This window comes from Asterias amurensis, chromosome 9 (genome assembly GCF_032118995.1).
Source record: "Asterias amurensis chromosome 9, ASM3211899v1".
NCBI lineage: Eukaryota > Metazoa > Echinodermata > Asteroidea > Forcipulatida > Asteriidae > Asterias > Asterias amurensis.
The window spans coordinates 21,905,726-21,931,116 of NC_092656.1; the positions used below are offsets into that span (position 1 = coordinate 21,905,726).

A 25,391-nucleotide genomic window follows, 5' to 3' on the forward strand; every position below is an offset into this window, starting at 1 on the left:
TCCCGTCGTGCCATAGGCTAATCATATACTAATTAATAAAACTATAAAAAGGAAGCTGTAGGCCTATAAAAATCACTTTTCGTGGTGAATTCCTAGTGAATTCCTAGTGAAATAGAGGGCAGCATACAGCCCCACACTCAGCAGTGCCACACGTAAATTAGTCAGGTGACCTGCCGTAAAATGTGTCTAAAGGCATGGAACATCCACAGGGTTGTTTTGGGCATGCAGGCAACCGCAGGATATGGATGTAATGTAGGCATGTGTAGGATGTTATGGGCATGTTGTACGCGGTGGGTTGGCTGAGCAATTTGAATGGAAGTCACCGCAGCCGGCCCACTGAAAGAGTAGCGGCCGGTGTAAAGAGATCGTCCACACTTTTGTAGGGGAAAACGGCGATAGTTTATGACGGGAAAGGACAATAGTTCGGATGACAGTGGTGGCACTACGATTCTGTTTGATATCAGCGACACAGGTAGGGGATTTAACGCGATGTTCCTTGTTTACGAACGCTGCAAACCGTACGTAAAAACACTACAAACTTTTGCAAACTAAAACTTCAAGTATTGGAACTTGGAAGTGCACGAAGTAACGTAGTGTAGCGACGACGTGCAGTGTGTATTGGGTGATTGTACACGATTACTGCAGCGGCGGACGGGGTTGTTGATAACGTTAAACCCCGGAAAACTATCTGTAGCGTGGACTTTCAATATTTTCTTCTGCCTTGATTTATTTTAGTTTAAAAACCATGTTAGTTCTCAACATGTATGTGCTTTCTAGTTGACGACGAAGCTACGAGGTTTCAGTTCGGGCTTGAAAACTGCGTGTGTTTAGTGTGTGAATGTTGCTGTTTTGGGACTGTGTTTGGTGGACTTCGTCGTCGTGGTGGTGAACCCAGTGAACTTTGCCGACGTGGAGAGGCGGTGTTTTGAATCCTCTGCCCAGGCGAGAGGTTTAACCAGCCATGTCCCTTCGTCGTGTAGTGGGCCGCATAATAGGAAAACAGGAACTGGGTACAGTTTTCCTGAGCCTGATTCTTGGTTTTATGTTAGCGACATGGCTGCGTGTTCGCCAGGGTATGGACCTGGAGTCCGATGCCATGGGTAGAATAGCAATGGCGAATAAAAGATGCAATGCAGCTGTAAATCCAAGGGCGGCACCCCAGGACTCTACGGTGCCGCCTTCGCCTCCAAAGAATTTAATTTATGTTGGTGTTATAACGGCAGAGAAATATCTCTCGACGCGTGCAGTCGCTGTTAATCGGACTTGGGCAAAGACAATCCCGGGCAAAGTGGGTTTTTATTCAAGCGCTACGTCGTTCATGGAGCCTGGACTCAACCTCCCGCTCGTGAGACTTCAAGGGGTCGACGACTCGTACCCTCCTCAGAAAAAGTCTTTTCTCTTGCTTAAACACATGCACGATCATTACATCGATAAGTTTGAATGGTTCATGCGCGCCGACGACGACGTCTACGTGCGAGGTGACAAGTTGGAAACTTTTCTTCGCTCCATTAACAGCAGCCAGCGCCTGTTCATCGGCCAGGCGGGACTCGGGAAGCAAGAAGAACTCGGTCTATTGAACCTGGAAACGGGGGACAATTTTTGCATGGGCGGGCCCGGAATGATTTTTAGCAGGGAAACTCTTCGCCTCGTTGTGCCGCATATAAGCTACTGCCTCAAGAATATGTGGAGCATTCACGAAGATGTGGAAGTTGGAAGGTGTATCAAGAAATTCGCTGAGATCGATTGCACGTGGGCTTATGAGGTTTGTATAAACCATTTATTTCTTCTTCAAAAGATAAAACTGAAACTAAAATTTGTAAAGTTTGTTGTTTTAACCGTATTTAGTCTTTGCAGGATTTCCTGAGTTATTTCGGTATTAGCCTACTTAACAGGAAATAAAATATTTCAAAGATATCCCTTTCTGATGACACCCAACCTTAAAATAGCGAAGTCAGATGAAAAATTAAAATAATAAAATAATAAAAATGCAAAAACTTAAGAACTAAGAACTTAAGAGCAAAGTATTCCAAAATGTATTGTATATATTATGTACTAAACTTACTTGTAGGGCTGTTTATTAAAAAATAATACACTTGGATTTTGCAACCCCACCACAGCGCCATGGCTTGAAAAAATAAAAAAACATGACAAAGTTGTTTGTTTTCTTATTTGTGACCAACTTATGTAGATATTGTTATTATGCGGAGAAGCGGTTCAAAGTTCATACCAATATCTTCCAAAATGGGTCAGTAACCAACAAATCAAAGGTTTGTGGTTGCAAACCTTGCGCCCCTTATCATTTGAACCCTGCATCTCAGCTCCGAAACCCCCCAAACCATCACAAAGTTAAAATTAGTCCAACAATAAAATACATGACGTTTGTGATCTTATTTGTGACCATCTTAATGTAGACATTTTTTAATTATGGTGAGGTTTTTAACTTTTAAGTTCATACCAAATATTCCAAAATGGGTCAGTGTATCTTGGCTCCAAAGCCATTACAAAGTTAAAATTAGTCCAACAATAAAATGCATGTTTGTTTCCTCTTTTGTGACTATGTAACTCAATGTAGAATTTTTTATAAGAGGTTTTGAATACTGATGTCTTCCAAATGGGTCAGTGACCTACAAATTAAAGGTGTGTGGTTGCAAACCTTGTGCCCTCTCTTAACTTTTGAACCTTGCATCCCTAAAAAGTCTTCAAGTTCAATTAATATCAAATTGCAGGTCAAACACAAACATTCTTTGTGTATGTCAGCTTGAACACAAAGAACACTGACATCATGTGGTTAGCTTTTACCTCATTTGTACTTGTCATAGTGTTGGAATGTAGTTTGGTTTCAGAAAGGGTAGGCTAAAGCAGTAAAACAAAAAAACGCCGGGGGTGGGGGGGTAAAGGTTAAGATCACACATTGGTTACCTTCAGTGTTACCTTGCCCTTTCAAAAATGAAACATCATGCCTGCAGAGGATCACTTAAAGACACTGGACTCTTTTGGTAATTACTCAAAATAATTATTAGCATAAAAACCTTTCTTTGTAACGAGTAATGGGAAAAAGGTTGATAGTATAAAACATTGTGAGAAGCTGCATCCTCTGAAGTAATGTAGTTTTCGAGAAAGAAGTAATTTTCCATGAATTTGATTTTGAGACCTCAGATTTAGAATTTGAGGTCTCGAAAATCAAGCATCTGAAAGCACACAACTTTGTGTGACAATGGCGTTTTTTTCTTTCATTATTATCTCGCAACTTCGGCGACCGATAGAGCTCAACTTTCACAGGTTGGTTATTTTTGCATTTATGTTGAGATACACCAACTGTGAAGGCTAGTCTTTAACAATTACCAATAGTGTCCAGTGACTTTAAAGACACTGGACTCTTTTGGTAATTGTCAAAGACCAGTCTTCTCACTTGGTGTATCTCAACATAATAATGCACAAACTAACAAACCTGTGAAAATTTTGAGCTCAATTGGTCGTCGATGTTGCGAGATATTAATGGAAGAAAAAACACCCTTGTCACACAAAGTTGTGTGCTTTCAGATGCTTGATTTCGGGACCTCAAACTCTAATTCTGAGGTTTTGAAATCAAATTCGTTGAAAATTACTTCTTTCTCGAAAACTACGCTACTTCAGAGGGAGCTGTTTCTCACAATCAACTATCAACAGCTCTCCATTGCTTGTTTCCAAGTATGCTAACAATTATTTTTAGTAGTTACCATCATTCAAAAGTGAAAATTTAGTCTTTCCTCCCTAAGGCACCTAGCTTAGCTATGTAATGTATATTGTTCATGTAAATTGTATAATGAGGAAATTGTATATTTCTGTTGAAACATTTCAAGGGGCACCAAGGCAAGACCTTTGCTGCTCCCATCCAGTCCAGGCCTGCTGCCTCTGTTTGTCTACAAGGACAAATGGTGAACATTTATGGGATAGGTCAAGATTTGTTACTTTTAAAGAGGAGTTCTAGGAACTTATCATTGATGTATCACTAGCATGCTTTTCCAACGTCAAGCAAGTGTTAAAAGGAAGTGAAAGCTACCATACAAGTAAGAGACTTGCTGTCATCGCACCAGTAATAACAGCTTATTTTTCCCACAAGGGATTTTAAAGGGATACAACAAATTTCATCCCTATTCCTGTTCCAGTTATCAATGGTTTCCAGCCCTTGGAAAACGCATTCAAAATGGAGCATCATGATGTTGAGGGAGCACTATTATTATCCTTTTTACAGCAATACCATGCACTTGTTTCCCCTTTCCTAACTGTAAGCATCTTGTTGGATTAGAAATTAATTTTGAGCCGTTATTTTTGGAGAGATTTACTGAAGCTCTGTGAGCGGAAAGAGAGCTTAGTGAAGTACCAACACTTGCAATGTAAATCACATGAATTGATGCAATAGACAGGATATCCTATTGAAAACACACCTATTTTTTTAAAGTGCACTTTCTTTTTTAATATATATATTTTATTATAAATCAGTTCAGGGGAAACGATAATTGGGACTACTGAATCTATGCAGTTTGCAAGAAAGCGTTCATTCATGTGCACGATTGCCCCCGGCTCTTCCCAGTTGCAGCAAACTTGAATGTGTTCATTTTGTGTAAGGGCACGTACTATAATCGGCAGTTCCGGTGAAAATATTTGAAGGGGGTAGAATAACATGAGGAGAACTTTTTAAATGGTACCAAATATTCCAGGATTTTAATTCCGCTTGACTTGTTATCTTTCAGGAGTGACTGAAAGGGAACTTTTTTTTGAAGCGAAACTAAATTTCACATTTTCAGAGAAATTTGTTTTGTTCTGTAAATAAGTGGTACATTATCTATTCAATGGACCATATCTGTGCAAGGACAACTACTCTCCCATGAAAAAACTTTCAGAAAAAAAAACCACTCTTTGTTTGGTGAATTGTGCAGGTGTGAGCTGTATTGTCCGTGGCTAATTTCTTTGTTTAACCAAAAACCACATTGACGTATAAACGCAGACTGAAAGTTCTGGCCTTCGATTTCATTTTTGAACCTGCATAGGATGAAACAAGTTGGGCTATTCTAAATGTGTGGTAGTGTCATAGAGTTATACATAAGAACTAGAGGGCGCAGTGGCCTATATACGCGCCCCGGCATGCGCGCAGGCGGCCATTTTCTAAGTTGACAAAACAGCTATCTCACTGCGTGTGTTTGTGCGGCCATTTTGTAAGTTGAACAAACAGCATCGCGTGAGCGTTCAATAAAAAAACTCAAATGTGTATTTCATATTCAACGCGCGTACAGAATGACGCGCTTGTCATCTTGCGGTCCCGTGGCGTTTGTGCACGAAGCATCTCTAGTGTGCTCTAGTTCTTATATATAACTCTATGGGTAGTGTAGAGCAGTGTGCAAAGTTTTGGTTACATTTATAATAATGTATGCCCCAAGGATTCAAGGCCACGAATGTGATCCTATATGTTCAACTCAAAGTCAACTGTACTTTATGTAAACACATTTCATTGGTTACTGTATGGGAGAGTAAACATTACGTCTGCTCCCCAATGCCCAAGTCTCACTTGTTATTATTATAACACTGGTACAAGTGCAGCTATTGTCACGCCTCACGGCTCAATGCTCTTCTATTGTTGGGTAGTTTGTTCGCTAACTGCTTGATTCAAAGTTACAATTTACGAACGTGTCAGTTTTTTTTTTTCAATTCTAGTTTTTTTTTTTGTCAGTGAAGGCCATAAGGTACGACTTTGTTAGAACCTTTGGCCCTTGTTATTATATAAATTGGTCTATTTAAAGGAACACGTTGCCTTGGATCGGACGAGTTGGTCAAAACAAAAGCGTTTGTAACCGTTTTTTATAAAATGCATATGGTTGGAAAGATGTTTTAAAAGTAGAATACAATGATCCACACAAGTTTGCCTCGAAATTGCGTGGTTTTCCTTCTACTGTGCGAACTAACATGGTCGGCCATTTATGGGAGTCAAAATTTTGACCCCCATAAATGGCCGACGTGTTAGTCGACGAGATAAAAGGAAAACCACGCAATTTCGAGGCATGTTTGTGTGGATCATTGTATTCTACTTTTACAACATCTTTCTACCCATATGCATTTTATAAAAAACGGTTACAAACGCTTTTCAAAGACCAACTCGACCGATCCAAGGCAACGTGTTCCTTTAAGGGTTGTTGTAAAAAAAAAGGGGGTATGCTACAAAGTAATACTACAAATAAAATTGCTTGTTGGACTAAAAAAAGGACAAAACTACATTGTTCTTGTAAAACAATAAATGTGACCGCCGATTTTCGAACTGAAACGTGAAGATTTGGTTTTCATAAACAGCCTGCTAGGCGCACATTACATTACATTACATTAGAGTTATACTGTACAGATATCCTCTTTTTTGTGAAGTTTAGGCCTACACAGTACTGGAAGAAAAAAGTTTTAAATCAAGTGTACTTACTCTTGTACACCCCCTTACTGTATACAACTGATTTGGCCTTGTTGAATTTTGCACACTGAATTTAGCAACACCAAATTATCAAGAAAAAAAACATTTATATATGAATGCAGTAGATTGCACAAAAATCGGTCTAGAATGGCCCAAAGTTTTGAAAAAACCTGGCGGGAAACCCGCAGAATTACACATTCAAAATGATCAAAGGCGCAGAACACGTGTTAAAAAGTATAGGGTGGAAGAAAAAGACAAAGAAAAAAGACTGGTCACCAGGCCAGTGCCCAAACAGAAGTATGGGGATACGTCTGTCCCGCCAACAGTGAACTAAAAGTTACTTAAATCACATATCTCTGCTATCTCTGCTGGCATCGGTAATGTTTTGACCTTATTTCATGTATGTTTTTTTAATTTTAATAACTATTTTAAAAGAAAAGAAAAAAACAATTTTAAGGCTAAGTAAAAACAAAAACATGTTTAGCTTCCTCCCTTTTTGAAAAAAGGAATGATGAGGATCTTTTTTTTTCTTTTCTTAACTGTATCTTTTTTTCTTAAAGTAAAAAAAATCATTAAAAAAAATAAAAAATAAATATAAAATAAAAAGGCGGCTTCTAAAAAGGTAGCAGGCGGGACGCTAAACATTTTAAATTTGTTATTTGGCCTTTAAAGCTAAACCATGGCCAAACTAAACGCATTCCAGAAAATCCCCTTTGTATCTAAAGCTTCCCGTCAATCATCAGCATAATTTTCAGCATCGTCATATCAGGTGACACAATGTCTACTGATAGGAAGGTCAGCTGTAATGGGCTGTCAGTCCTTAGTTCCCCAGGGTCCCTCCGCTGTCTCTAGTAAAAGTTACATAACATACATGTATCTCTAGATAGTTTGTTTCCTTTTTTCTGTGCTATGCTTGATGGACATAGCAATTGTAACCCTGACTTGTTTTTCTAGGTGCTCGTTCAACATGAATCTTTCAACATGAAGTGATAACTGGTCCAGTCCAAATCTGCACGCATCCTCAAAAACCTTGTTGTATTTTTCTTTGGAACTTTATAAAAGAGTTTTGTCCTCACTACACAAAGGGCAGCTTGTGTTAAATACCAGTAAGTGGACCATTGCTAGTAGTAAGTACATGATAAAAGCCACAGTGGAATCCTTTGTTACATAAGCATCCTGGACATAATAATTTCTACTATCTGGGTGTCATCTCCAGGTCAGGAAATGACCAATTGCATTTGCAGATAGTTGTGTGTAAAGAATAAGGGTACCAGAGACACCTTGTAGACCATCAATAGGTGACCAGGTGCTTACACGCCTTATCCTGATGCTGTCCCAATGTACCCCAGTCACTCTCCACCCTGGTCCCCAACTATCACCCAATGTCCCCTAACAACCACACATGCCCCAACTCACCACCTGCCCTAGATGCCAGGATGTGCACCCCAGTCCCCAGTATCCTAGCTTTTGCCTTGTTACGAAGAAAATTCTGACCATAAGATTTAAGATCTGACTGAGAACCAACAGTCCCTACGCTTTGTCCTTGCACCTTCCCGTGGGTATCCAACCTGTGCTTTTAAGTCTCAAATATCAAATCATTTTCTGTCTTGTCATTGAGGCATAATTTTTGTCCTTGTTTTCCAAAAAGAGACACAACACTATATACTATGTTTGGAAGCTGCACCCATCCCACAACAGCTCGTAATCTTAAATCTGTGACGCCCCTACCATTTTTGTCAAGTACAACAAAGTCCTGCAGATAAAAATCTTGAACTGTACCAGAAATGTACCACAACATGACATGCCACCAGACTAGAGAACTCTGGCCTGACAGGAATTACATCCCCAGAGAATGACTTTTATTCCAGACACCTTCAGGGGAAGTAACTTGTATACTTTTCAGGTCTGGTTTTATTACTGGGTTTTTGATGTTATCTTTTGGCTGTTTTTTTTGTTAACACTGAAGTGAAACTACCACTCGGCCCAAGAAGACACCCTCCCTCCATTGACTGACCTACTTTTTAGACTCCCCTTTTCTTAAAGCCATTGGACACTTTCGGTAAACAGTATTGTCCAAGGCCCACACTTCGTGTATCACAATAAAATAACAAACCTGTGAAAATTTAGGCTCAAACAGTCATCGGAGTTGGGAGAAAATTACGGGAAAAACCACCCTTGTTGGCGTACGTTTCGCCGTGTCATGACATGTGTTTAAAATAAATCTGTAAATCTCGATGTCGAGAATTGATATTGTTTTAGTGTTTTCTCAGAAAGTAAAGCATTTCATGGATTTATATATATTTCAAGAGACATCTTTCACCATCCTTCTTTAAACCCTGTAAGTTATTTGTAAATCTGTGAACTTTTATTTTTTTTTCTGTTCCGAAAGTGTCCAATCGCTTTAAACACAACTTTTGCCGCATGTTTTCTTATAAAGTTGCAACTTGTCGGCTGTAATATTTTATTACCACACCACATTATACAACTTAAGGGAGGTACCCTGACCCGTTTGACCCGTTGTCCTTTTCCTCCCTCCCCCACACAGGACGCACAAATATATCATTCTACTAAAACAATAGAACAAATGCACACACTGAATAAATAAACAACTTTGATCCTCGGTTGTTTTCTGCTGAGAGAAGTAGAAAAAAAAAAAATGTAGAAAAACGTTTTAAGTTTGGTCAGGAAAATTCATAGAAGACTGGTTTGGTTGCAACAACAGAACTGGAATTTTACCTTGAAAAAGCAAGGCAGGTTTAAGTTTTGTGAAGGGCATTTCCTTCGGAAGAACTTTCAAGTCTTTCATGAGCTTTTGAAGGGACACCAAGGCCATTAGACTAGGGGCAACAGAGACCAGGGCCTTCTAACTCCAGGCTAGGACTGGGCCCAATTTCATAAAGCCTGAAAGCTCAAAAACTTTCTAAGCACAGAATAGCATTGCTTAGAAGAAACAGGTTACCAGGAACAAGAAACAGGTTGGGTGCACTGTTGTGGCTTGTGCTCAACTCAATGTTTGCTTAGCAAAGAAACTTGTCAAGCTCTGTATTTTCTGCCAGCTTTATGAAACTGGGTCCTGTTATATGCCGTAATTAATAATAATAATAATAATCAGTGACTCCAAGAAAATTTTCTTCTTTGGTGGCTATTACCTTTGATGACATACTAAGCATTGCCCCGTGGTCATTGCCTTGGTGCCCCTTGAAACGTTCCATGACATCACATTTCTTTTACAAAGCCTGTTTTCAAAAATCAGTGAGTCCCATAAAAGTTGTGGCTATTATCTTTGATGCCATACTTTATGTAGCATTGCCCCTGGTCAAAGCTGTAGCATTGCCCCTGTCAATGCTGTAGCATTGCCCCTGGTCAATGCTGTAGCATTGTCCCTGGTCAATGCCTCAGTGCCCTTTGAAATGTTTGAGAAGCAATACTTCCTTCACAGATTCTGTACCCTTTAAAATAAAGTAAAAAACACCTTGCCAGTCCAAGCTGAGAGGAGTACACATCAGGCCTGTATGTCAGGAAGCAATCCTTAGAAGCCATGACCTTCCAATCTTTGATTTACATAAAAGTTGCAAGACTACAAATTATTTAGGAGGTCTGGCGTGCATTTTTCTCACTATTAATAGTGTGTTGCACCTTGTTTAACAGGCACAAGCAGTCAGGTCGGCTTAGAAACTGCAAGTAAATACCAAATACTAGAACTTCAACTACGTGTAGACATACTTTGACTTTTGAGTCAACTTGAGGCAATCTGATCTTGCTCCTTCTGGCACACAGGACGTGGGCAACTTCCCTGTTTCCACTTTTGACCTCTTCTCAGCGGGGACCGTTTCACCTTTAATACCTTTCTTTTTTTGTAAATGTCAAAATTGTTGCTCTCTGTACTAAAAGGACCAACAATTTGGCGATCCACCTTAAACTGGATTATTGTGAGTACCACCAGGGAGGGATGATGATGATAAGTTTTGCCAGCTGGTACATGCAGATACGGATGTCTTTTTCACTTTTTGTCTTTTTAGATTTGAAACATTGAAAGAGTGAACATGTTTCTTTAGAATAAAGAGTACTGCTTCACGAATCATGTGAATTACTTTTTTTAACATGTATTTTTTCTCACACTTTTTTGTTTCAATTGAATAATATGGTCTATACCTCACTGCTGTAAGTACCTTTCAACTCTGTTGTATCAAAGTTTATTTCCGCATAAGACAAATGAAATCAGTCTTCTTAGTGCTTGGTCAAAACAGTTTATTGTGTAGACTGTCATGATTTTTCCAATTTTAATTTTAGTCTCTTGTAAATATAATCTGGTCCAGTAAAATTTTTGAGAAGCTAAATTTCTTTGTAGATGACAAAGATAAGTCTGTAACACTATCATAATAATGTGCAATGTTGTCTGGCTGGCAGCTGTGTGGTTAATTTACACCTTCACGTTCCTCTGTGTCCGATGTTCAATTATACAGTGTTAAGGTCACTGTTTGTCTAGTGTAGGAGAAAGAAGAGACAAGCCTTCTTTCCCGCCTCCCCCATCCTCCCAAAGCACACCTGGATTTCCCGGCCGAGTTTATTATAAGGTGACGCTTCATTGGGAAGTGATTAAAAAAATGTACAGAAGCAGAAAAGCCCTTTTGTGCGCACCTCAATGATTGTACACTAACACCAAGATTACAAGGCAACTCGCTTACTGTTGTGATTTCATTAGCTTCTCTGTGCATTCTTGTCTCTTGTGTAAATATCCTCATCTTGGTTTCCTCAAGCAGGCTCAGCTTTGATGGAGAACCTGGGGGGGGGGGGGGGTTATGAGATTTGTTTAGTGGTTGCTACAGGAGGTGTTAGTATATGGAAACATGGTTACTGGCTCTAAGGGCATACTTGACAAAACATACAGGGTTTAAGTATCTAAGGGGGTGATGGCAAGGGGAGTTCATGGAGTTTGGAGGCAGGCATTTAAACAGCAAGGCGGTTCATTAGACATAGGGGTGCAGGGTGTCTTTCGGACACCTAGTTTTGAATTTGGACACTTATTTCTATTCTGTCATTTGCATGTAAATTTATGGTAATGTAAGCGAACAATTTGGACAGCCAGTTTATACATTTCCAGCAAATGTTGATACCCTTTTTACTAAATCCTGTCTAAAACATTGCATGTACTATGCAGCTTTAAATTGGACTGGTTGGTGACAAAAGAGTTCACTTGGGAAATACTATGTAATTTGAGCATGAGAGCAAATAATAACTGTGATTTTATCAAGTTCCCCACTTTCTAACCTCAAGCGTGTTTCTTGACGTTATTATCAGGGTCTGCCCTTAAATTCTTTAGTGACTGGCCAGCAGGACAAATAGCTTGTTCTGTCAATTTCAGCTTTTTACCAGTCAAAATTTCAAATGATATGATAGAGATGCTTTTCAACACTGAACTAGCCAGCTGGTCCACAATACAGTGTAGAGTGATTATTGACTGGCCCTCAGGTGTGTTGTAACTGGCAATGTGGTGTTTGACCAGTGAACCACTCTTCAGCGAGATGGCTGGTAACTAATATGAATGCAGTTTATGAATTCACTTAGTGAAATTTACGTAATGGTTACGCCATACATTGGGAAGATCATCAAGAATTACTACAGGTTACAACTACATTTGTAAAGTTGCCTTCAATGAGGCTCTAATAAAAAAGACTTCAAAGGCAGTGGACACTATTGGTAATTACTCAAAACAACTATCAGCATAAAACCTTACTTGGTAACGAGTAATGGGGAGTTTGATAGTATAAAACATTGTGAGACCTGGCTCCCTCTGAAGTAACATAGTTTTCGAGAGAGAGATAATTTGGACGGACCAATTGAGCGCAAATTTTCACAGGTTTGTTATTTCATGCATATGTTGAGATACACGAAGTGAGAAGACTGGTCTTTGACGATTACCAATAGTGTCTTTAAGGCAGCCAGGAGGTACAGCATGTGTTACTGGACTGTCCCAGACAGGTGAAGGATACAGGAGCATCTGCAGCTGTAGCTTCTAATCATGGCTTTAATAAAAGATGGAAGCTCAGGAACATGTGTACACTGCATTCCCATCACAATTGGGTCCAATAAAATCAACATTTTTGTTTCTTCTTTTTCTTGAAATGGCTGCAGTGGCTAAACCTGTCCTTGGGATAGGTGGGTGGATGGGTGGGGCTTGATTGTAAGAGCAGGGGGTAGGAAGCCCAGGATTGGAACTCCCATGGGTGGAAAGCCCAGGGTAAGAGGGTACAATTCCAGTTGGTGGTGATGGTATGTCAGTCCATATGGAGCAAGGTGAGACCAATAAGGACCCCTGGACATAACTTAATTGCTAATGCTAGTGTAATATTTTTCCCCTTCATATTCTCACAATCTTCAATGTGTTGTAGACTGCACATTGAAAGCAGAGGAAAAGAAAGAATCCCCTTGACCCTCTGTGAATGCTAAACAAATATTGCTTTGACCAAAGTCTGGTCCCTGCTCTCTGCTCTATGCTTTGGCCAATATTTGGCCAACAACTTATTAGTTGTCAGACATACAGCGTTTTTCCTTTTCAGTGGTCCGCTGGCCAAACTCAAGTTTTAAAACACCAGGGGACCAGTCAAAACTCCCTCTAAATGGTGTGGCTGGCTAGTTCAGTGTAGACTTGGTTCCAAGTCTTTGATTGTGGCTTTTTTCCCGTCCTGATAGCCGCTACAAACAGCGCCCTCTTGTGATCAACCTCCATCTTTCAGCCTACTTAGATTGCGAGTTAGGGCGTGTGATAGCTAATAATGTGGGGGCGTTTTTCGTGGCTGAGATGCAGAAGAATAGTTTAGTGTTGAAAAGTGATCCCTAGTTTATTTGAAAAATGTATCAGTGAAAAAGGTGATGGCCCAGTGAAATGACCAGCTTACTAGTCGCTGGCCAGCAGGCAAACACTGACTGATTCCTAGGCCTACTTACCTGTAAAAAATCACTGCAAACAAAATGGTGCCAACATGCTCCTTTGTGTCTCAATATCCGTTGTACAGCGATACTGCACTAACGTATGTGCTTGTGTGCACAGGGTAAATCTTAAAATAACCAATTTCCTGACACTCGGGAATTAAATTTCCTTTTGTTGTTTTTCTTGTAAAATGGTTCCACTGTGACCTGTTCACCTTTACATGTATTCCCAAACAGATGAACAAATGCTACTAGTATTACAATAATTATGCATGGTTTATAATCCCTTTGTAAACATTTAACAAGTTGTTTTTATTTCCCCATTCAACTGTGACAATGAGTTCTATTAAGCTTGGGCGATACCACAATATTATCGAGTATCGCGATACTAATTTAGAAACGATTTTGATATCGGATCGATTTGGTTTTAATCGAAATAGTGATATATTGTGATATATCGTGATATCGACTAAGTATCGCAATATCGCGATGTATTTCTTAGCTGAGACATCTTACACCCCATAGGTTAGGAGTAAAACCAGAAGAATAGGTCATTAGAACACCGCTCTTATGCTATGACTGTCTCTTCTACAACTTTCACTGGGAGTTTGAAGACTGATGATGTCAAATTTAATTAACCGCAATTATATCGAATATCGCGATATATTGTCGGCGATATATCGTGAATAAAATAAATCAGTATCGCCCAAGCTTAGGTTCTATTTCTGTTAGGCTAGAGCTTTGTCAAGCAGAAAATATTTTGTATAAAACTCAGAGGGAAACTGACGGGCTAAATTTGATATAGGGCCTACTTGTAATTTCAAAAATATTGTCTGATAACTTTAAAAAAAAAAACTAAAAGTAAGAAGGAACTATAAATAAATATAAATATAAATCTCCTGAAGACGAGCAGAGTATACTGTTCGAAGCGTCGATACCAAACCGGCTCTTTTCAGAGCCAACACTCACTCAGCAGAGATTTATTCATGGTTGTACCCGCAAGTTTACTATTTATGTATAGTCCCTTCTTATTTCTCAACACCAAAGCTTCAAACAATACTAACACATTAAGTGGTGAAAAGATGAGCAGTTGCTAATGCTAATTAGTGACAGTTGTTGAGTATGTAGTCATGGTTATGTGCTTGTAGTGTTTTGGAAACAATTTAGAGCTTGATTCTTTCCAAGTACTCAATGTTTCTTCGTGCTTCGAAACTTGTTTTCTTTACAATCAAGATTACTCAAAACATCTCCAAAAACTCCCTGTTTATTGTTAGGATCAACAAACATTGTCCTTTAATAAAGGAGACAGCAACGGTTGCTTCCAAGCCGGCAAAATAATGGACTATTGTGACTAAGGAAATGAAAAGATAAATCCTTCTAAGTTTCTGAGTTATCGGTTTTTTAATAAAACATGGCGCAGATCCTGCCGCACAATTCAGCACATGTTTTTCTTATTTGCACTCAGATATCCTTCATTTATAAAGCGTGATTCACTGGAACTGTGTGTTTTACTATGAGAAGCCACATTAATCCAACGGAAGAGTTGTCCTGAAGACACACACACTATCATCATTTACTCAAGGGGGGGGGGGGGGGTCAACAGGGACAGACACCTGTTGAACAGCTCAAATGACATTCTAGGAATTTTGATCGTCTTATCATGAAGGCAACAAATGTTGGTCAACATCATTGCATGGAGTTTATGTGTACAGTTGCTATTCATGTAGACTTTCTACAGTGTGTGCAATTAGAGAACTTGTAGGTATGCTTTGTGCACACATGAGGAGATGGACAGATAGCCTACTTGTCTATTAAATTGTTTCTTGATAAGTGATTCTCCAGGTGTGTGGCATTTAAAGCTTTTTGTAAAGTAGCCAACTGGGCTAGTCAATTGTTCATTGCACTTTGCCCACGTGAAGTTTTAGTAACCCAGAAATGTTAAGCATGTATTGTCATAAATGTTTCTTTCTGACTAGTGGCTAGCGATTGCAACCAGTTTACTGAATAAACTGGTTGCAATAAATTATTGGGTTAATTATTTAACAGACCTGAAAATCATTTAGCACTTTTTGAAAAGTGGTTCCTTATCCTTACTTACATCTGTATTGGGAAGAAATGTTGAGTGTTATAAATAAAGTTGATTTCACAGGTTTTTTTTAGTATCCCGCAGGGCAACTTTGAGGGGTTGTGTTTACAAGGTCATTGCAGTTTCTACTAGACACTGTGAGCCAGGCCTAGTGTTAAAGGGAGGCGTGTCCTTGCCTCTCAACATAGGACACACTTGGGGGTCTAACAGATGCACGTAGCTATAGCTATATTATGTATTGTTTTAGAGTGCGGCGGTCAGGGGTTCCATTCCAATCCAAGTAAACTGTATCTTCCCCCTGTCTGGGTACTAAAGCCTAAAAATATGATTGGTATGATTAGTATATCTTCATATGATTTGGGCTGGATTTGGAAAAAGGACCTCCATGCTACATGTAGCTCTTTTACAGAACTGAGCTATATAGCCCTAAGTTGGCGATCTCCGTATTTTGTCAACATCTTTGTTCAGGGTTGCCAGTCAGAAGCCATGCAACTGTGTAGTGTTTACTGTTTAGCTGCCTTGTAGCCAGGGATCCCAACCCAAGTATACAAACAATACAACCTGGGAAGCAGCATCCAGGGGATCACCTTTTAAAAAGGGATGCAACTTTTTTATAATTTTTGTTTCAAATATCTAGCCCCCCCCCCCCCTCAAAAAGAAAAAAAAATCAAAAAAAATCAAAGGGAATCTGACTGCGAGTTTTAAATAATTTGGGGTTGAAGAAAGAAAAATTGGGGTAACTCCAACCAACACGTTAATCTGGAGGTCGTTGGTTCAAATCTCACTCTAGTCAGTTTGTCCTTGTTCATTACAAATTTAAAAAAATGCACCTAGTCAGTTTCCGTTGATATTTCTAAAGTTATGTTTGAATGGTCAAGCAAGGTTGTTTATGTCAAAAACAACTTTGGTAGTTATGGAGGGGGTTAAAACTGCCAACTTGTTTGCTGAAGAGTTTTTGACATTTTGCCGACAAATACTCTCCAACGACTGATTCTTTTTGGGTTGCTTCTGTCCATTGTCCACTTTCCAATCCCGTTTCATTCTGTTTGTTTACCCTTCAGAGGCTTCAGTAGTGTACAATGTACAGTACACGGTAGTCTGTTCTTAAGCTGTCGTTACACAAATGGTTTTAAATAGACATAGGGACTTTTCATTTGCCAGAATACGGATTTACATTTGCCATGAATTATGGTGTTTGAAATTGCGCCTTCATGCTTCACTGTCCAATAGGAACTGTCCGAGAGGAACAGAAAACATGGGCCAAACACCTCCGTTGTTAGAGGCACTCTGCATCTTTGTTCAAGAATTCAAAGAATTCTATTGTTTTTTAAAATAAAGTTGTCCCTTATAAAGCTTCATGATGGTTCAAGGGAGTAGAAATATTTCTACCTCCGTGGTTTGTTTGCTAATTTTTTAGGCAGTGGACACTATTTGTAATTACTCAAGACAATTATTAGCATAAAACCTTACTTGGTAACGAGTAATGGGAAGAGGTTGGTAGTATAAAATATTGTGAGAAACGGCTCCCTCTGAAGTAATGTAGTTTTTAGAAAGAAGTATATTTCCGCAAATTTTATTTCGAGACCTCAGAATTAGAATTTGAGGTCTCAAAATCAAGCATTGGAAAGCACACACCTTCGTGAGACAAGGTGTTTTTTCTTTCATTACTATCTCGCAACTTCGAGACCCATTGAGCTCAAATTTTCACAGTTTGTTAATTTAAATGCATGTGTGGAGATACAACAAGTGAGAAGACTGGTCTTTGACAATTACCAACAGTGTCCAGTGTCTTTAGTTAATGAGATTTTCTTTTCAAAACATTTATTTGTTTTGTACTCACTTGCATAGGTATACATTTTTATTAACAATGTGTGGTAGAGCCAGGAAGAGTGGTACTAACCGATAAATGCTTTTGAAAAATGCTATTGGGCTTGTCTGTCGTTCTCATAATGTAGAATAATGTGACCTGTTGGAACCAAACCTAGACAAAGTAGGATATGATTAATTTTGTGTTTTGGACTTCTGCAGATTCCCCTGGTCTTCACAATGTTGATCGCCATGGGGAAACACAAGCTGTGATGAGATGTTGCTGTAAAAATTATCACTACTATCAAAGTAGTCAAGAAACTAGAAAACCCTTTAAGGACACTGGACACTATTGGTAATTACTCAAAATAATTATTAGCATAAAACCTGACTTGGTGACAAGTAATGGGGAGAGGTTGGTGGTATAAAACATTGTGAGAAACAGCTCCCTCTGAGGTGACATAGTTTTCGAGAAAGAAGTAATTTTCCACGAATTTGATTTCGAGACCTAAGATTTAGAATTTGAAAATCAACCGTCTATACGCACACAACTTTGTGTGGCAATGTTTTTTTTCTTTCATTATTATCTCCCAACTTCGACGACCTATTGAGCTCAAATTTTCACAGGTTTTTAAACTAAAAAGATTTTCTTAAACTAAAAAGAAAATTCAGGTTAAACATGAATGCAATGATATGATCAAAGTATATTTTCTTTCATCTTGGTAAGATGTTTTTTCCCTCGAGAAGGTCAAGTTATTTTTAGAGATAAGAATGCGTCACCCTATCAAAGAAAAATCTTCCCAAAAATATGACATCGCTAAGTACAATCATACATGACATTTTGATGAATTCACTGACTCAGACTGAAGTGAAGTGCATGTTCACTTCTTGTAATCTGTATGCAATGTGAGAGAATTAATTTTTGGAGGAGCTTGCCAGTGAACATAATGAGTGGACAGGGAATGTGATATATTTCTTATTCAGTTATAACAAATTACAAGTTACAACTATTTTTTACCAGTTTCTTGTATCTGTTATGGAAAGTTAAAAATCAAATTCAGATTTTGTGTTTTTTTTTTTTTTTTAAGAGGAAGCTGGATTTCCTCCATGTTGACTCCTTGTTGACTAGCCAGCAGGACAAGTTAACTTTCGTTGTCTGCTGGGCAAATCTTATTTAAAACTCTAGGAGGACCAGTGTCAGACTTCACTCAAAGTGGTCTGGCTAGTTCAGTGTTGAATGACATCCATATTTAATATTAAGTATGGGCTAGTGTAAAAACTGAAGGACCAGTGAAAGGACACACTAAACTGTTCCTGCTGGCTAGTCACTGAAAATGTTAAGGACAAACCCCTTCAGCAGTCGGCCAGTTTGTTTTTCGATCTATATGTCATTAAAAGAAAAAAGATTGGGAGCTGAACTATTGAATGGAATTGGTGTGTTTAAAACCATGGTTTAACCTGGCATTTTGCAAGCAGACCACTGTTAAGGAAGACCACTGTTATTATAAGGAAGAACACTGATTGTACACAGTGTGTACCAAATATAAAGACTCTCAAAAGGTAAAGTGCAGTACACTTACTAACCCTGGTCTCAACTTTCAACCTTTCTGTAGTTGTCCATAACCTTTGTAATAAGACATTCTTGCGCACGCACCAAAAGACCCTTTCCCCCCCACACTAAGCACAGGCAGTGTTCTTAGTTGTGCTGCAAAGGTGGCCATGTTATAATATTATTTTGTTATTATTATTTTGTCCTTGTTCGGTTCAGTAACACAATTTCTCCACGGGTAGACATGTGGGCCAGATCTCCGCGGGGTGCCCTGACTCATTGCCACAAACAGCCACAGTGGCAACTGAGCCTGGTGCCCGACAACAAACAAAAGTCTTGAAATTATTTGGTTAGTCGTGCATTTCAGACAGTGCTTTGTATAAAGTGTTTGTGAATGAGGTTTGTTTTCTTTTTTTTCTTTTAAAACAGAAATAGGATTGTCCAGATGTGTTTTTAATTGAATGTTTGGCAGTCAAAACAAATTCCAACAAGTGTTTTAAATCTCTGCTTGGTGGAGTATCTATCGTTATGCTGTATATTCAAAAGTGCAAAACTTGATACCCGCTGAAAGACCTCAAATCACTCATTCAGGAAGGAAACACACGTCAAGCACTCATGTTTGTATATATATTAAGCACATACAGTATTTATTGTGTATGCAGTAAGTTTGTATCTTCTCCAGTGTTTGCAGTAACATCCATGATAGTCTTCTTACTGCTGAAATCTGATGTCTGATTTCCTGTGGACAAATCGGCAACAGTATGATTAAACAGCCAGAATCCTGTACCATACATTTAGGTCAGGCCTTGTGCTCAATTATCCTACTTTTTTTCCCAAGGACTGCAGTAAGATTTTCTTAAACAGTGTATCCGAGCAAAGAGTGAATCTTTTGGTAATGGATTTGAATGTTGTTTGTCGTTATGTGATAGAAATGGATGACCTGCTGATGATCCAATTTCATGTTGACGAAGCTCCGTTCACATGTAGAAGAAAATCACTAAGGATGCGTGTCATTTATGGAGGGACAGTGTGAAAGTGCCATGGGTTTTCGGTGGGGTGAAAGAAGTCCTGGGGCCTCCGCGGGGCTGTGTACATGTACCACAGTCGTGTTTTTGTCAGTGTGTGGAAATTGTCATCAGTATTTTTGTACTGGGAACGTTTTTAAGGGGCACCAATGCAATAACTAGGTGCACTTCAATTGCCTCTGTTCCTCTATGCGTTGAGTGGTCCTTGCCCTATGTTTGTACACGTGGTACTCGGCGATTCTTCACATTCCATCAATACAACACCCAAACTCACAAATCCTGGCTGATGAGTGGTTGAAAACATAAAAATGTCTGTAGGTCTTTTTCAAAGTCTAGACTTTGCAAGCTTTCTCAGTCTCAAGATGGCCAACAACAAATATGTACGGCGTCCAAGGCTGGATTTCAACAAAGTGCTAAGCTTCATCTTAAGATGACATGTTGACAGTATTACCATAGTGATTTGTATTGCGACATCTCACTTTGCTTAGCAGTTTAAAGAGTGCTTTGCGGATCGTTCTTGGCTCTTTGGAATGAGGAAGGTTGTTGAAGCACTTAACTAATTGAATAAATAAACTTCTTAAGCTTTCGTATAACAACCATTTGTTAATATAGAATGCCTAGTAACGTGGGGGTAGGCACGCCCACAGGCCAAAATTCTCTTCTAATTCTATTTTGTGAAATACACAGATTTTTTGCTTACAGTAAGCAGAGCTATGAAGTGTGGCCCTTGCCTGCCTGCACCAAACCAATGAGATTGCACTTGTATAAACTGCTTCACTTCTGTTGCTACACTACTGTTGCTACTGTGTACCCTTGGAACTTGAGCAAGTCCCCACAAACAAACTGGGCCCAATTTCATAGAGCTGCTAAGCACGTAAATTTGCTTAGCATGAAATTTCTTCCTTGATAACAACGGGATTACCAACCAAATTTCCATGTGATTTTCAGGATAAGCAAGCAACAGCTGATTACCAGTAACAAGCAATATATGCAATAAATAGCAATTTTGTTGGTAATCCTGTTTTTATCAAGAAAAAAAGTACATGCTAAGCAAATTTTTGTGCTTAGCAGCTCTATGAAATTGGGCCCTGGTGACAAACTGGTGATGACAAAGCAGTTTCCTTTACTGGCCTCCATGCTTATGTAACGGGGCTTCCGGTACACATCCTTCATCTGAAGAAAAGCAAAGACACTTCAGTCAAAAGGGTCTCAAGATCCTTCTGTCCTCAAACCTGTAGCTGTTTGTCCAGAGTGATTACTGTTATTTTGTCCTCCCCCTGAAGCACCTTGTAGGCCTAACGCCAAACCTTGCACAATTTGATGTTTCGTTTTACATAAATCCAGTCATATTACAGGGCAGTGATTTGTGAATTTTATGAAGGTATGACTGATTAATGGGTATGTAAATGTTATGTTAGCCAGCCTGGGGGTGGATTTTGCTAAGATTGGTAGGAAAAGTTATTCGTCCTACCATGGTCGTACATTCAAACTGAGGACAAGCCTTACATTTTTAATAACTCCTAAAGAGTCCTACATGTTGGACTGGTCCTAAGTTAGAACTACATGTATCTTTGTGGTGAAATCGACCTCTTGAAATCTCAGGGGAAGACTTGCATCAAGGCTATAGTATAAGTAACTACCCAGTTTTTACTCGCACAGTTTGTACTCGCACTTCGCTAGTTCCCCACACCATGAGTTCCAGTTGTCTTGTTTCAGCTTTTTCACAAGTTTCAGTTCTCAAAGTTTGGATGGTTTATGACAGCATTTTTGTGTCCGATCTGCACTCCACCAACAATCAAGCACCCTTGGCAAACGTCCTGTCTTAAGGAATCCTGCTGAGTTATCAACAAAAACGGAAAATGAATGTTAGTTTTTCTAAACCGCACTAGAGTGCAATCACATTATCCTGATTTAGAATTGAGAACTTTCATCATGATAATAGGACTACATGACCACAACAATGGCCAACAGTCTGGCTTCAGTCTCTTCACTGGTCTCTTTATGCTAGTGACCCTGCAGGGGTAACCCACCAAGAGCCTTTGCTTGTATACATGTACAATAGTCCGGCTACCATCTCTTCCATCTGAGCCAACTGAGCAGAAATCCTCTCTTTGTTCGCCCGCCCAAGAGTCTGTGATTTTCTTTTAAGTAACAAGTAGCTATTTTTACTTAACATGTGTTAGCGGTTTTTCTTTATTGAGATATTGGGTGGGGGATGTTCAATAGGTTGTTTAATCCCCAGTTAGTTAGTTACACTGTTGAACATGTAGAAGTGGGCTGTTATTCCACTCGGATGAACTGCAGCTTTTAAAGAACCAGTTTTTACGCACTGGGTTTACGCAGAGCTACACAATGTACCTTTACCATGTAGTATTTTTTCTTCTTCAATTGTGGTCCGCTTGCCAAATGCCGCTTAAAACACATGAGGAACAGTAAAAGTTCACTCGAAAATCGTTGAGCTACCTCGTTCAAAGTTGAAAAGCATCCCTATTTCATTTGAAGTATTGAATGTATAAAAGATGACTGACTAATGAGAACTTGCCTGACTGGTCCTACTGCCTAGTCACAAAAATAGTAACCTTTCATAGAAAATAAAACTATCTCCATCACTGGCTTTGTTCAAGGCTATGAGTGTACTTACACAGTTCACTACCTATCACTGACATCTTGAGCCAGGACTACAAATAATAAAGACATTCAACTTCTCAGCTGATCAGCTGAACAATTTCCCTCCCTCATTTTCTGGTTTCACAGCTGTGCTGTTGAAAATTGATCAAAAATGCAGTTGCCAACTCTCGCTGTGTCTGCCATCCTTATAATTTGCAGTGGCATACTTGAATAATTTGTGCCTACAAAGTTATGGGGATCCGTGGCACTTCTTTGTAGGTTATTATATCACTATTCCTGCCACATTGCAACACCATTAAAACACCCCCCTCTGTGATGTCTTCAAGGTTTTGTCTGGCCTGCAGTCTGGTAGCAGACCTTCCACTGAGCTCCCCCATGCCCCAAATCAGGGTTTGGTTGAGTTTGTGGTCTGTCCACAGATTCTATCGCCCGCCACCCCCAGACGAACTCTGTCTCACCTGAGACGTGGGAACTCTCTCTTGTCTTGAGCTGCAGTGTGGTTTGATATATGTGAGCCATGTGGGCAATTGGCGTACAGGAAAGCATTCTACTTTTGACTTTTCTCACAACACACTGTCAAACGCTTCATTCTGAACATCACAAAACCCTAGTGAAAACACAGCATGGTAGAATCATTGCTCATATTTGGGGATCAGTGGGTTCTTTCACCTCTATGGACCTTGGTTCGAATCCCACCGCAAACTCGGAGCCTTGCATTTGAGCAATTGGTACAGGAAAGCAGTCTCCTTTTGCCTCTTCTCATAACACACTGTCAAACGCTCCATTCTGAATGTCACAAAACCTTAGTGAAAGCACAGCATGGTAGAATCATTGTTCATATGTGGGGATCCTTTAAAAATTATTGCCTTGTTTTATCAATTTCTTCTGTTTTGGCTACGTTTTGCTATTATAATGTTTGATGTGTTTTTGCCCTTTTAATGTACAGCGCCTTTGAGCAAATTTTTGGGGAATATTATGGCGCTTTATAAATGCTGTTATTATTCTTATTATTATTATTATTGCCTTTTCTCATAACACACAGTCAAAAGCTCAGTGCTGAACGTTATAAAAAACCTATTGAAAGCACAGCATGGTAGAAACATATGTGGGGATCAGGTCCGCTCATTGGCTTCTTTCAACTCGATGGACCCTGGTTCAAAACCCACCCATAGGGGGAATAGTAGAAATGTTTAATCTCGGAGGTCCAGATTTCAAATTCAAATTGGGGGGGGGGGGGGGCAGACATAAAAGACTCCCGCTTTATCCAGCTTGGAAAGAAGACTCGAATAATTTCTTTGAAATGCTTGTTTGTTCTTTCTCATGGTCCGAGGATGTCAATTACTCTTTACTCTTTGCATTTCTACTGAAGGTACATGTATGCTTTTACTGCTCATTTGCCTAATCACCAAATGGGGTACACGCCCTAAATGATTGTCTGCTTCATAACTTTGCCTCTGGGGATGCAACTTGACAACACAAGGCTGTCTTGAAAAATGGATTTGTATCTGTCCCTGTTGTTGCCAAGAGGCTGTGTCATGCTGACTGGCACTGTTATATAATCACTAAGATTCATCTCCAGGCATAAAGGCACTGGACACCTTGGGTAATTAAACAAGATATAATATAAAGCATAATAAACTTATAGGCCTACCTTGCAACGAGCAACTGAGAGCTGTTGATGGTATAAAAGATTGTGAAAAGTGGCCCCTCTGAAGTAACATGATTTTGAGAAAGAGGTTAATTTTTATATGTGAATCTGAAAAAATGCCCCTTTTTCAGACGTCTGAAAGCACACACAATTGTGCGATGAGGTTTTTTTTCCACATTATTTTCTTGCAATTTTAATGACCTATTGAGCCAAAACTTTTTATTTTATGCATGTCATGTTGAGATACACCAAGAGAGAATACTGGTCTTTGACAATTACCCTTCAGGTGAGCCCCTGATGTGATCCATACCCTAAACCAATCTGTGAAATTCAAAATCAAGAGACAATCAGGTCGCCAGACCGAGGGGAAATCTTGCCTTCATATTCGTGAGTGCTCAGAAATTAGATTAGTCCGAATATCCATATGTTTTGAGCTCACTAAACAAATAAGTTATTCCTCAATTTGCACGAAGGCCGGATGAAGTCAGCTGTGTTTAGAGTTGATTATGCCATTGAAGTGCAGATAGCCATTTGCCCTGAAACGGGAATGGTCAAAAGAGGCACTCATGCTTAAAGACAGGAGGGCATAGCTTGAAACTACAACCCATGGCACCGGCGGCAGCATTGGGAGACTTTGGGACGCTAGGTGGCAGCAGACTTACCAGGTAAAGTCCATTGTTTACGTAGTTCTGAGCATGCACACAGTACCGAGAACAATGGAGTTTACCTGGTAAGTCTGTTGCCACCTAGCCTCCCAAAAGTCCCCTATTGCTGTGGTGCCCTGTGCTTTTGCTATGGTGCCCTCTGCTTTTGCTATGGTGCCCTCTGCAAAGTTCCAATCTAAATTTTAACTTTCCTCGTAGAAGTGCCCCTTACGAAAATTACTAGAGGAAAGTTAAGTCCGGTTCATACTTACTGTGAATGCGAATGTGAAGCAAATGCTGACGTCATAAATTCGCAACGAATAATTCGTAGCAGTTCAACTCTGCTCAACTCACTTGCGAATATCGCTGCGAAACGAGGGTTACGACGTCAAATTCATGTCAAATTCGCATTCGCATTCGCAGGAAGTATGAACCTGGCTTTACTGTGCCCCTTTGAGAGTGAAACTCAAAGCCTGGGAGGAGGGATTATAGATAGTGGTGCCACAAGGGGCCCTTCTGTTTGCCCAGAACCTTACGGATCAGGTTTGTTGGGTCCTGCTATTGTTGTTCTCTTATTCACTTTTCTAAGGAATTCCCTTGTGGGGTCCAGGTTAACCAACAACTTCTGTTGTGGGGTCCATTGCATAAAGA

General features: G+C 39.5%; 1 protein-coding gene across 1 annotated transcript in view; it reads left to right on the plus strand.

The window, feature by feature from the left end:
* The first annotated feature begins 310 nt into the window (after window positions 1–310).
* Window positions 311–25,391, plus strand: part of LOC139941470 (chondroitin sulfate synthase 1-like) — a 64,295-nt gene continuing 39,214 nt past the window's right edge. Inside the window, exon 1 of the mRNA XM_071937990.1 lies at window positions 311–1,762. Within this exon, the coding sequence (XP_071794091.1) occupies window positions 962–1,762 (801 nt within the window). The 5' untranslated portion in view covers window positions 311–961. The remainder of the gene's footprint in view (window positions 1,763–25,391) is intronic.